At 45.3% G+C, this 11714-nt stretch overlaps 1 protein-coding gene and 2 non-coding genes across 3 annotated transcripts; all 3 read right to left on the bottom strand.

The window, feature by feature from the left end:
* Positions 1-29: 29 nt before the first annotated feature.
* Tsr1 (TSR1 ribosome maturation factor) lies at positions 30-11474 on the bottom strand. Its single transcript, XM_055620116.1, has 16 exons — positions 11410-11474; positions 10767-11295; positions 10531-10634; positions 9607-9826; positions 9381-9515; positions 8433-8857; positions 6949-7108; positions 6438-6595; positions 4830-5026; positions 3791-3953; positions 3452-3562; positions 2706-2838; positions 1057-1173; positions 577-717; positions 395-469; positions 30-296 (listed from the first exon to the last, which is right to left on the bottom strand). Exons 2-16 carry the CDS (start codon positions 10861-10863, stop codon positions 118-120), a joined length of 2415 nt encoding a protein of 804 aa, XP_055476091.1. The 5' UTR covers positions 10864-11295; positions 11410-11474; the 3' UTR covers positions 30-117.
* Positions 2507-2595, bottom strand: LOC129686631 (small nucleolar RNA SNORD91 family). The gene has a single exon (XR_008721676.1). It is a non-coding gene; the product is annotated as a small nucleolar RNA SNORD91 family (small nucleolar RNA).
* Positions 3250-3342, bottom strand: LOC129686632 (small nucleolar RNA SNORD91 family). Its single transcript, XR_008721677.1, has one exon. It is a non-coding gene; the product is annotated as a small nucleolar RNA SNORD91 family (small nucleolar RNA).
* Positions 11475-11714: the final 240 nt, after the last annotated feature.

The raw sequence follows: 11714 nt of genomic DNA, 5'->3' as shown, positions 1-11714 counted from the left end.
TGTAAACAGTACACATCAGAGGCATGGACAGCTGAAATAGGAAGCACAAGCTGCCTAGTCACAATCCAGAGTCTCACACCGGAGTCCTGGCCGCAGTAGATAGCCCCACCAGATCCATTATTCCATGTCCACTTCTGACACTGTCGAAGAGACCTCACTTTTCACCCAAGGTACTGGTTCTGGTACATAGGGATCGTAAGTCCATTTGGGGAAAACTCGTTTATAGAGATTCATTAATACTGTATCCTGAGATTTTAGCTTCCCATCAAAACTGCACTTCATATGGCCATGGGTACCTGGAAGGAAAAGAGAAAGTTGGTCAAAATAGACACTTTCAGGCATTGAACTTACAACCCAATGGTCCTTGATGACACCTGGGAATCCATCCTCTTACCTACAGGCTCCTTAATGTGTCCCCTGCGGCCCCACTTGGTTCTCAGCTCCACAGGCTTAAACCACATCACATCCTCTGAGAAAGGAACACACAAACACGAAGTCAAACATTTACCCACACAGCATCTAGACGATCCTCCCACCACGGGAAACGAGCTCCTGCTCTCCTTTATTCACGCCTACCTCTGTTGAAGAACATATAGCGCACTACTGCCATCTTGGTAAAAATTTTGAAAGGATGACCACTCAGAACAACTCTCTTGATGACCATCCTGTCTGGATCCACTGATAACAGATGGCCTGTAGCAATGAGGCTGTGCATGCCTAAGAAAGGAGAGCAGGCCAAATCCTTAGTTACTGTTCTAATCTATTTTAAGGACCCTATCTATGCAAGAGTTTCTTGGAAAAGTGCACTATGCTACCTTCCTGGGGCCACAGAAAGACCACTAAAAGATTGCTATGAGCCAGTCCACCAAACCCACCTTAAGCAGCCTGCACTGAAGTGTGCCAACAGTTAAGAACTAGTTTATCACCCTGGGCTTCCACCGCCAGTGAGACTAAAACTAGTATGACTTAATACAGTAAGACCCCTAAGTAACAGATGAGTGATGGTTCTAGCAGGTACATATTTGTTGTTTATTTATTATTCAGAATCCAACATACCATTGCTTCTCTGCTTGAAAAGCAGCACAGATGCGGGAGGAAAAGTGATTGGTGCAAACACTGTTACCACTAAGGCTGCATCAGGAGTCAGGAATCTCTGAAATTTATGTTTATCAGCTTCCATAGAAAGGGTCCAAAATAAAAAAATAGAAAAGTTAAGCCATTTAAGAAACCAATCCAAAGGCTATCAAAAGCACATAACCCCACCTTTTAAAATTATAGTAATGAAGTTTAAACCCAAGGCTGTGTATACACTAAGGGCTCTGCCACAGACCTGTATCTTATGTGTTTAAGTGTCTATGTCTGGATGTAGGTATATCTGAGTGCAGGTGCCTCTCAGTGATTTTTTTTTGTGGCGGGGAAGGGGTTCGAAACAGGAACTCCTCTCTACACTACTACCCAGTGTAGCCTTGGCTACCCTAGACTCACTTTGTAGACCAGGCTGGCCTTGAGCTCAGAGATCCGCCTGTCTCTACCTCTCCAAGTGCTGAGGATTACAGGCATGTGCCACCACACCAGGCTGTATCAGTGATTTTCAACTGGAGCTAAAATTAGAGCTTAGACTAAGGCTGGCATTGGAAGAGCCCTCCAGGTGACCTGATCTCATTGCCTCCTCAACCAGTGCTTATACTCAGACTGACTGTGCTTCATCAACAACCCAGTCTTGAGCAGAACATTTTTTACCCAGAAAGTTAAGTATGGCTTTGAGCTGAGTTCTTTGTGCCGCCTGTAGGATATAGTAGGCTAGTAGGCAAACTGTTCATTTGCAACACCACCATTACTTTCTTAAAATAAAAGAGCTTCTGAATATATTTTATTGACTTTCAGGGTGCAGGGCACATGTGCTATACAGCACTAGAGTAGAAAATCAAAAGCCATTTCTCTTTCCATCATAGGTGGTCAGGGCACTCACTGAGTGTAGATCCTCAGGTTCAGCAACAAGTGCTGAGCTAACTCTATTATTTCTTTCTATTTCAACTACCTAGGCCTGTCAGTGTACCCCGTGCTGGCTGGGCATGCTGGTGTACCCCCAACACTGCATTCCCAGTACCCTGAAGGTCAAGAAAGACCAGCCTGCCTCTCAAACCTCAATAAATAAAAATTGACAAAAACACAATAGTTTTACATAATAGTTTGATACTTAATAGTAAGCAGGCAATAATTATATAATAATGGTTGAAGGTGGGGGACCCAAAGTTCAAGGCCCTTCTAGGCCATACTAATAATCCTGTCTCAAGACATCGTGCCCCCAAAATCACAAGATAAGCTATGTTTTGTAAAATTATGTTCACAAAATGACATGGTGGATGAAAAAATGTAGCACCATTAATGCTGTCTCCAGCTTTGTCTCCTGTCACTGAAAGGCAAAAGCCCCAAGTAAGCAGGTAACACATATTCCTTCTCCTAAAGCTAGATCCTGCTTTAAAACCCACTCTGGAACAAATACTCAAAGCAGAGAAGCCTCAGTACCAGGTTGCATCACTGGGATGCTTCAGACAGGTTCAGACATTTTAGATAAAAACATCATTGGCTCCTAAGTCAGAGTACTGAAAATATGTCTAACCACAGAGGCTTCAGTGCTTCAAAGTGTACTCTGCCTTCAACCCTAAAAGAATAGATGAGAAGATCCGAGCAGCTCCCATGCTTACCTGCTGTGTGCTGAGAGAATAAAGGGGAGGCTCGGAAGCGCCTGAACCCACAGTGGAAGATCAGTTCTTCTTTGGCCTTCACAGGTTCCGTGTTGCCAGGGTTCCGCCTCACCACCATGTTCAATACTGACATCTGAGGACCAAATAAGAAAAAGCTTCATAGTCTAGGCATACAAACAACCTAACCTGAAAGGTAAACAAAACAAACGTCAGTACCACCCTACTAACTGACCATGCTAGTTGATGTTGTACAGATGACATTTTAAATAGTTCCCTTTCTACCCACCAACTGACGGCTCCATGCACATATCTAAGCTAGCTTACCATTCGACCTCTGACATTAAAGAACTAGCCACAGTGAATGGCCTTCACATCTATCTGATCACCATATACCCTCCCAACCACAATCATCCAACCTCCTCAACCCTTATGATAGCCGTCCCACTCCCAGTAAACATGACTACTGGCTACCAAGAGAAAACACAGGCATAGACACTTACTTTTACGACTGACTGCTAACCCCTGTTGTCACCTGAAAAAACACACTTAGAGAAGTCTCAGAACCACACAGACTGCATCACAAAGATGCTTCAGACAGGTTCAGACATCTTGGGCACAACCATCATTGACTTCTCTATTCTGATTCCTCAATCAAAAAGCTAGACACTTTCATCCCAATGAGCAAAATGTTGAACACTTTGGAAAAATATTTGTAACTCTACATTTGCCACAAAACACTAATTTACCTTCTGTTCATAAGGTAGCAAAGAAAATGCAATCAAAGGTGCTCCTTGCCTGAAATACTCAACCACTGAGACTGGGACATCTGAGACATGAAGTGTGACATACCAGCCAGCCTGCCAGGAAGAAGCACAGGATAATCACAGGGTGATCCTTAATGTCCCAATAATGAGCAAACCTTTCCAAGTATATACATGCCAAGCCTCGTCTTTCCAGACTGGCACTCAAGGGTGTGTCACCAGATTCAACCTTCTCAGTTAATTATCTCTGATCGCTGTTTGTTGCCAAACAAGCAGCATGGTGTCAAACAAAAACAAATTACAAGGTGGACAGAAGGCAGATACCTCAGCTCCTTCAGTTTCTTTTTCCTCAATCTCTTTAAAGATTCTTTTCCGAGTATTAATGAAATTTTGAAATTGAAAGATCCGAGCATAATCTCTAGGAAGGTTTTCCTTAGGGTCCCAAGGAGATGTCCGGAAGCTCTTGAGGCCTCTGTATTTCTGAAATCTAGAACACACATTTTTTTTAAAAAAAGTAAGAGGATTAGATGAGACCCACCTCACTTATTAAATGGTTAAGTCTCTCGCTTTTTCAAAGTACTCTTATCTAGGGATGACTCTGGTATAAAGTTTACTAGCATACACATGGCCGAGGTCCAATCCCAGGCATAGTACAACAAGCAAATCTTTAAATCTGGCTCTGTGGTAAATACCTCTAGTTCCAGCACCAGGGAACCTGGGGCAGGATCATGTGTTCCATGTCAGCCTAAGCTACAAAGCAAAACTTTCAAAAACTAGGACACCAAAATATTCTAATAAATTAGAATTGGTCATGGAAGTACACACCTATAATCCCTGCGCGTCGGAGGTGGAGGCAGGAAGATCAAGGCTAGCCTGGTCTACCTGAGACCCTATCTCTCAAACAACTTCAAACTAAGGCTTTAGAAAAACCATGTTCTAAAACAGCTTCTAACAAGTACTTCAGAATCAAACCAGGCTTTTCATAGGGGACGAGGTGCCTGCCTGGTACCAGTTAGGGAATGTGGCTCTTGAACCTGCCTTACAGCTTTTAGTCAAGCTTGCTTCCAGAAAAATCACCTACATTTTCTTACTTTTACTTTTACAAGCATTCACTCAATACACTCTTACTTCCTGAAATATATACTTCTGAGTATTTGCTCCTGCAAGGAATATCTGATAATTAGCCTCTTTCACTAGAGCTCTCTGGACAATTTTAGGCCCTGATTGTATGTTGCTTCTTCTCACACAGCATGTTAGCCCTTCAAGGACAGGACAATGTGTTTTTCTCCATTTGATTCCTACTCACATAGTTCTAAACCATCAAACTTTTAAATAAAATATTTGAAATCAATTGTTGACTAACCGAATTCTAGCAGCCACATCACGAGGGGTATCCATTTCATCTGGAAACATCTCTTCTAATCTTTCTTGTTTATATTTCTCCAACATTCTCTCCTCAGCCTCTTCATCTACTTTCTCATCATATAGATCATCACACACAGACTCCCCTAGAGTCATAGTTTCACATTCTTCCTCCTCTTCCTCCTCACCACTCCCATCCTGTAAAATAGGGGATAACAACTATGCAATATGAAACACATTTGCAGTTTGAACATTGAGGAAGCTGAGACAGGAAACTCACTATGAGTTTAATGGCAGAGTAAGACTGTCTCAAAACCAAACGGAAAGAAAAAGTAACAAACCCAAAGACAGCAGGGAATGTAGCTCAACTGGTAGAATGCTTTCCTACTAGCATGCTTGAAGTGCTTGTTCAGATCACTACCACTGCCTAGCACTGGGGAGATTTCACATGCCTGATATCAAGACCTGGGTTCAAGGTCACACTCAGCTACTAAATTCTAGGCCAGCCTGGGATACGTAAGACTATGCCCCCCCACAAATGAAAACCATAGCACCAACAGGGTGGTCTAAAGGCATTGTTTCCAACAATGATTACCTCACTTCTAAACCCAAGTTTATCCAGGAAACCCAAATAGTGGAAAAGGAGAAACGACCCCAGCAAGCTGTTCCTGACCACCACACACTGGTCCACACATAAACACAAGCATGCTTTTGAGATGGGTATAGTGGCGCACACCTTTATCCCAGCACTTGAGAAGATACCGCGTCCAAAACTAAGACACAGCATGCTAGAGTACCTCTATAATCCAAGCACTAGGGAGAGGAAGAGGCAAGAGACTAAGGAGTTCAAGGTCATTCTCTGCTACTCAGTGAGTTCAGAATACGTGGCATACATGAGACTTCTCCGAAAAAAAGAACTACCCAAGAATAATAATAAGACGGTGCATTGACATTTCAAAAAACCCAACAACAAAATAGCAGTCAGCAATGGTGTCACACGTCTATGATCCTAGCTCTGGAAACATTAAGATAGAAAGACTGCTGTAGCGTCCGATGTCAGCTATAGGCTAATAAGAGCATCTTCAAAAAAAGCAGATATTTCAGCAGAAACACCCAGTTCTACACCAAAAGCAATTAAATAAGGATTAATTTTGTGTATATTTTATATGTTTTCCTAGATTGCAGTGAGTATCAGTATAAAAATGTGCATGTGAGAGTTTATGTGGTCATGTGTTTACGACTGTAGAGGGCAGAGGACAGCTTTTGCTGCCTGTCCTCAGCTTGAGACAGGATCTTCTGCTGTCTGTTAACTTGGCGTCAGTGCTCCAGAAATCCTTTCTCTACCGTTATCTTGCCAGAGGAACACTGAGGTCACAGACTTGCACTACCACACTGAGCTTCACATGGGTTCTGAGGATTCAAACTCGAGTCCTAACACTTATGTGGCACTTTACCCAGTGGGCATCTCCCCGACCTCAAAATAAATTATGCTAGAGAATAAGTCATGAAAACAACTTTTCCATAATCGCCGGCATTCTTAAGCAACTGATTTCATACAGCCTTGTTTTTGGAGCTATATGCACAGGTAGCCCGATGGCCCATTTCTTACCTGAGACCCCTCTTCCATAAAACCTTCATGTTGTATATCATCATATTCATCGCCTTCCCCATCACTTTCATCACCTTCATCCAGAATCCATTCAGCCTGGTAACTAGATGTTCCTTTAGGGACCTTCTTTACCACGCTGGAACGTTGCTTCAGTAAGTCTGTAAAAACCCAAACAATTTATGTGCTCCCTTTTTGTATTCTCACCTTTGCAGATACTGCTACCAACACAAGGGAAATAGCAGCTACATGAGAACAACTTCCAAGCTTCATTCAGCTGGCTCAAGTTAGCAACAAATGCAAAGCTAAATAAGCCCTGTAGTGGACCCAATGACATTATTATTTACAAAGACAAGCGTGGAGTGATTGCTAGAGAGGAAGCTGTATGAAGTATTTACTTAGTGCAGCGATGACCTTCAACCCTTTCCTCATCCAGACCTACAAGCACAGGAGCAGTAACCAAGACAAGAGCTATACAAAATGACAGTCAAAAGTAATGTTTGCTGCTACTGACCTTTTGCCTCATCCAGCTCCTCCTCAGTGGGCCAGGTCTGCTCCCCTTCCATCGGGTCTGGAATAACTTCTGTTTGTAAAGTCTCCTGCTGATCAGGGTCTGCCTTCATCAGAACCTTAAGGTCTTCTTCCATGTCTGCTGCAGCATCTGTAACACAAACCTAAAACCAAAAGGTGAACATGTAACAGTAACCCGAAAGAGCCACAAATTACACAGAAAATCAAAACATACCAAAATTTCCAGGTGGCCATCCCCAGCATTTCACCTCTGTTCTCCTGCTTAACTCTTGAGATTGCTTCTAATCTTGACCCTCGCCTGTTTATTATACTCCCTTCATCGAGCTGCTCTTTTCAGAATTTAAACACACCCTGCATGACTGTGTACACTGTTTATCTCAGCACTTAATTGGAAGAGGCAGGATGCTGTCTGCAGTGTTTGAGACCAGTCTGGTCTATACGCTAGCCACTGCTACATAGTGAGGTCCAGAGGTTCAGAGTTTTTGTTGTTGCTTTGGGTTTTTTTTTTTTTTTTTTTTCTTTTGTGGTTTTTGGTGTTTTGTTTTGTTTTTTTTTTTTTGTATTTTATTTTTTGGTTTTCAAGACAGGGTTTCTCTGTATAGCCTTGGCTGTCCTGGACTCTTTATAGACCAGACTGGCCTTTAACTCACTGAGATCCATCTGCCTCTGCTTCCCACTGTTGTTTAATCCCAGCATTAAACAGCATGCCAGGCAGCCAGGCAGTGGGCCCAGCATAGGTCCAGTCTTTTTTAAAAGTTCAAAGAATGCCTGGTGTGGTGCCACACTCCTTTAATCTCAACAGAGGCAGGCAGATCTCTGTGAATTCAGGCCAACTTGGTCTACACAGTGAGTTCCAGGACAGTCAGGGCTACACAGAAAAACCCTGTCTTAAAAAAAAAAAAAAGGGCCAAAGAAAGACTCTACTCCATCACTACCCGCAGGCTTTCATAGTCCCCAGCATATTTTATCCATCCCTTCCACACATTTGGTTGACTCTGCTCTCTCTGGCATAGCTTGCTAGGTCCTAGATTTCCACAGCACGTCTACACCTTAACTATATGCTACTATAATATTTAAAATCACAAGCGTGTTAGTTTTTTGTCTAATTCAAATTAAGTTCTTGAGAAAAGAGGCCACATCTGCCAACTATGCAGAATTTCTAGGAAGTACTGGATAAATACACACGATAAACGTATTTCTATTTACTGACTTATACTTCAAATGAGCAGTAATCTCACTAGCCTAACAATCTGCTCTGAAAGTAAGTCTGGGCCCACAAGGTAGGAGAGCCAAGCCCCACAAAGTAATCCCTGCCCTCCACACCAGTGATAGGGCTCCTCTCCAGCATACAAAAGCAAATTCAGTAACAAAGTTAAAAACCATCTTGGGCAAGGAATGTAGCCAAGTAATAGAGGCCCCACCTAGCCTTTGTTAGATTTTCTGAAATGAAAACCCTATCAATCTTACCTCCATTGCCATGCTTGGTTTCTTTTGGGATTTAATCACTCTAGGATTTAAAGGGAAAGGGTCCACAGGTGCATCTATCTGATTCATTTGGAAATCACCATGTCCAACAATATGCAGCAAGCTATTCACATTCAGAGTCCTCCCACGAACATAGCCTGAGATTTTCAAGGTGCCCACTGAGTTACTCTCCTCACTAGGCACGAAGTCAGCAACATGGGCAAACAAGTAAGCTCGCCGAGCTCGAAAAGCAAGATGCCGTTGCTTCTGGTTCGCCAACTGTCTAAGCAGCGTTCCTGCCTCCTGTTGGGTGTCTAAGAACAGGAGTTTGTCTTCAGGAAAACGTTTCTCCACTGTTTTACTTAGCTTCTTTCTGGCATCTATCTGTTTCTTTGGTGGGAGGCCAGAAAGCCCCTGGACAGCTAGTGCTGAAAGAGAAAAATAGCACTTAGTGACTGTTTCACAACTTGAAAATTCCTCTCTCGTTCATAACCAACCCAGCAGTTCTACTGTGATCCCAAAGACCACTAGAAAACTCAATTCTTAGCTAACACTAAAGAAATGTCACAAGGGACAACTTCTTATTCTTCCCCTAGGCAAAGAGCAGCCCAGAAATAAAAATTCTCCTTAATATGAAAATAGCTGGGTATTGGTGGTGTGCACTTTTAATACCGGCATTTGGGAGGCAGAGGCAAGCAAATCTGTTTATGTTCAAGGCCAACCTGGTCTACACAGTGAGTTCCAGGACAGCCAAGCCACAGAGAGAAACCCTGTCTCAAAAAAGAAAAAAATAAAATGTGCAATTTGAACAACTATATCCTACATCAAATACAACCCATTGATTGTATTCCTAAATCAAATGCTAAACATTATACCTGGAAGATCAGATTTGAACACAAAAAATGCAAATTTACTTTCTTTGCTGGTCTCCATTACTCCAAACACACTTACCATATGTGGGAAGTCCCTGAGCAAAGAGGCAGGAGAGACAGTAATCCCCAGTACTGTCCCAGCCTTCTATTGGGTCCAGGAGGAACAGAATGGTATCAGCAACTTTAGCCATGTCTAATACAGTATGCAGATCCCCTGGATGCAGAAGACACAGTGGAAAGAGATAGTTAGCACATTATAATCAAGAAATATAACAACATAACAGAAAAATATTGGATACTCTAACCTGGTCTTGCATATGTGAAAAACCACCGATGTTTCAAACCCGGACATACAAGCATAAAGCTATGGGTGCTTCCCCATTCATTCAAGTACACTGTTCCCAAGTCTTCGTTCTGAAGCAGTTTAAATGCCTCTGGAAGGGAAACCCTGCTGTGCAGAGGCACCACCAGCACCTGATGTGGAGGCCCATCCTTGCTGCCCAGCTGCCTCTTCTCTGCCAGAACCTAGAAACACAAAGGTTCAGAGACATTTGTTTCACTAGTACATCTTCATAAATACATCTGCTGCCACACCAAATCAGAACTCCCAGACCTTTTTGTTGGTTTGTAAAAGTGCCAAGGGAACTTTATTTATCATAAAACATTAGGAAAAAAAATCACAGGGGCTAGAGAAATGGCTCAGTGGTCAAGATCACTGCTCTTCCAGAAGACTGGGAGCACACACGTGGAGCTCACAACTGTCTGTAACTCCAAGATATGACACCCACAGACATACATGTAGGCAAAACACCAATACACATAGAATAAAAATAATAAACTCTTTCTTAAAAAGAAAAGATCAAAATGGCCAGGCCTTTAATCTGAGCATTTAGGAGAGGCAGGGGGAGCTCTTTGAATCTGAGGCCAGCCGACATACTCAGGACGCTCTAGGCCAGCCAGGGCTACATAATGAGACTCTTTGTTAAAACAAAATCACAATAGCCTGCAAAAAGAGCAGCAGTCCGTGTACTACAGATACCCACGGACCAAGCATTCTCTCGTTGCAAGCCACGTGTATGACTTGTCAAGGCGTTTGGCAGGGCCACAGACTAAAAGGAACGCGGCCCGAAAGGTACCCCGAGATTACCTCCGTTTTCGTCCTATTTCTGGGTCAGTTACCTATCTAAAACCGTAAGCCGCGCCGTCTCCCAACCCCCGACTCTTCTCACCGCCTCCCTTTTCTGCTTTCGGAGCTGGCTGGCGCGGTGCCTCTGGTCCACGCGGCTGAGCTGCTTCTTCAGCTTCTTGCTCAGGATCTTCGGTCCTACACGGCCTGGAAGGCAGACCAGAAGTGGCTGTTCTCGCCATTACCCAACAAGAACGTCCCAGCGCTTTCAGCAAGGATGCCAAGTCTAGTCCCGGTGTGAGCACGGGCAGCTAAGCGCCCTTCCTCCTGTCCACTCACCTTTGCTGTCCCGCTGGGCGGACCCACCACCGTGGTGCCGACCGCCTTTGTGAGCTTTATTCTGCTGCTTCAGCGGGCCGGAGCGGTGAGCCGCCATCCTGCGGCCCACGTGCACCGAGCGAGCACGGCTTCCGGCCCGACCGGCGCGCTTCCGGCCCGGGAGCCGGGCCTCAGGCGGGCTCCTGCGCCCTCTCGCGAGGTTTCTCCCGCCAGCCCGTGTGCCAGCAGACCCGCCGCGGCCACTCCTCCCGGCCGCAGCCGGCTGCGCTGTCCCGGCCCCGGCTCCAGAGGGCGGGCCTGTTTTGCTCCCACCTTTCTGTTTTTCACACGCTAAAGTTGCATCACGTGGGAATGGAAGTCGCCCTCTCACGTAGATTTTGCACGTCGCTCCCGGGTCTCGTGGAATTGTAGAAAGGGATGAAATCTGTAGCTGAGTGGCTCTTTCCCCACTTCCTCGAGTTTCCAATGCCAATCCTTAGAAGGGGCTCGTCTCACCCCCGCCGGCCCTCTTGCTCCAGCGTGTGCCCATCTGCAAGATGAGCCAAATGAAACGTGGAGACCCTGAATAGCGTGAAGGGCTCCGGGTCCGTAGGTCGCGGCCGGGTTCTTGCTTTCTCCCACAGGCTTTGCAACTGAGACCTACCGGCAGGCCGCGGGATTCGGAGGAGCGATGGGACCCAGAGCCGGACGCAGGCCTCCTCGCTCCCCTCGGAGGGGCCAGAAGCCGGGAGCAGTCGCCGGGGGCGGCTAGCCCAGACGCAGGCGCCTTTCCAGAGTCCGCCCGCTCGGCAGCGCGTGGCGAGAAGCTGACTTCCCGCGCTCACAATGCGGGTTCGCGCCCTCGGGGCGGGAGACGGCCGGTCGCCATGACAACCATGCCTGCGTCCGCGCCGCCCTGACCCCCCCCCTCCCCAGTCGCGGTGCACACACCCCCTCCCTGCCCGCTGT

This window comes from Psammomys obesus, unplaced genomic scaffold (assembly GCF_907164565.1).
Source record: "Psammomys obesus unplaced genomic scaffold, mPsaObe1.curated_primary_1811, whole genome shotgun sequence".
NCBI lineage: Eukaryota > Metazoa > Chordata > Mammalia > Rodentia > Muridae > Psammomys > Psammomys obesus.
This window is presented reverse-complemented; position numbering and strand designations above follow the sequence as displayed.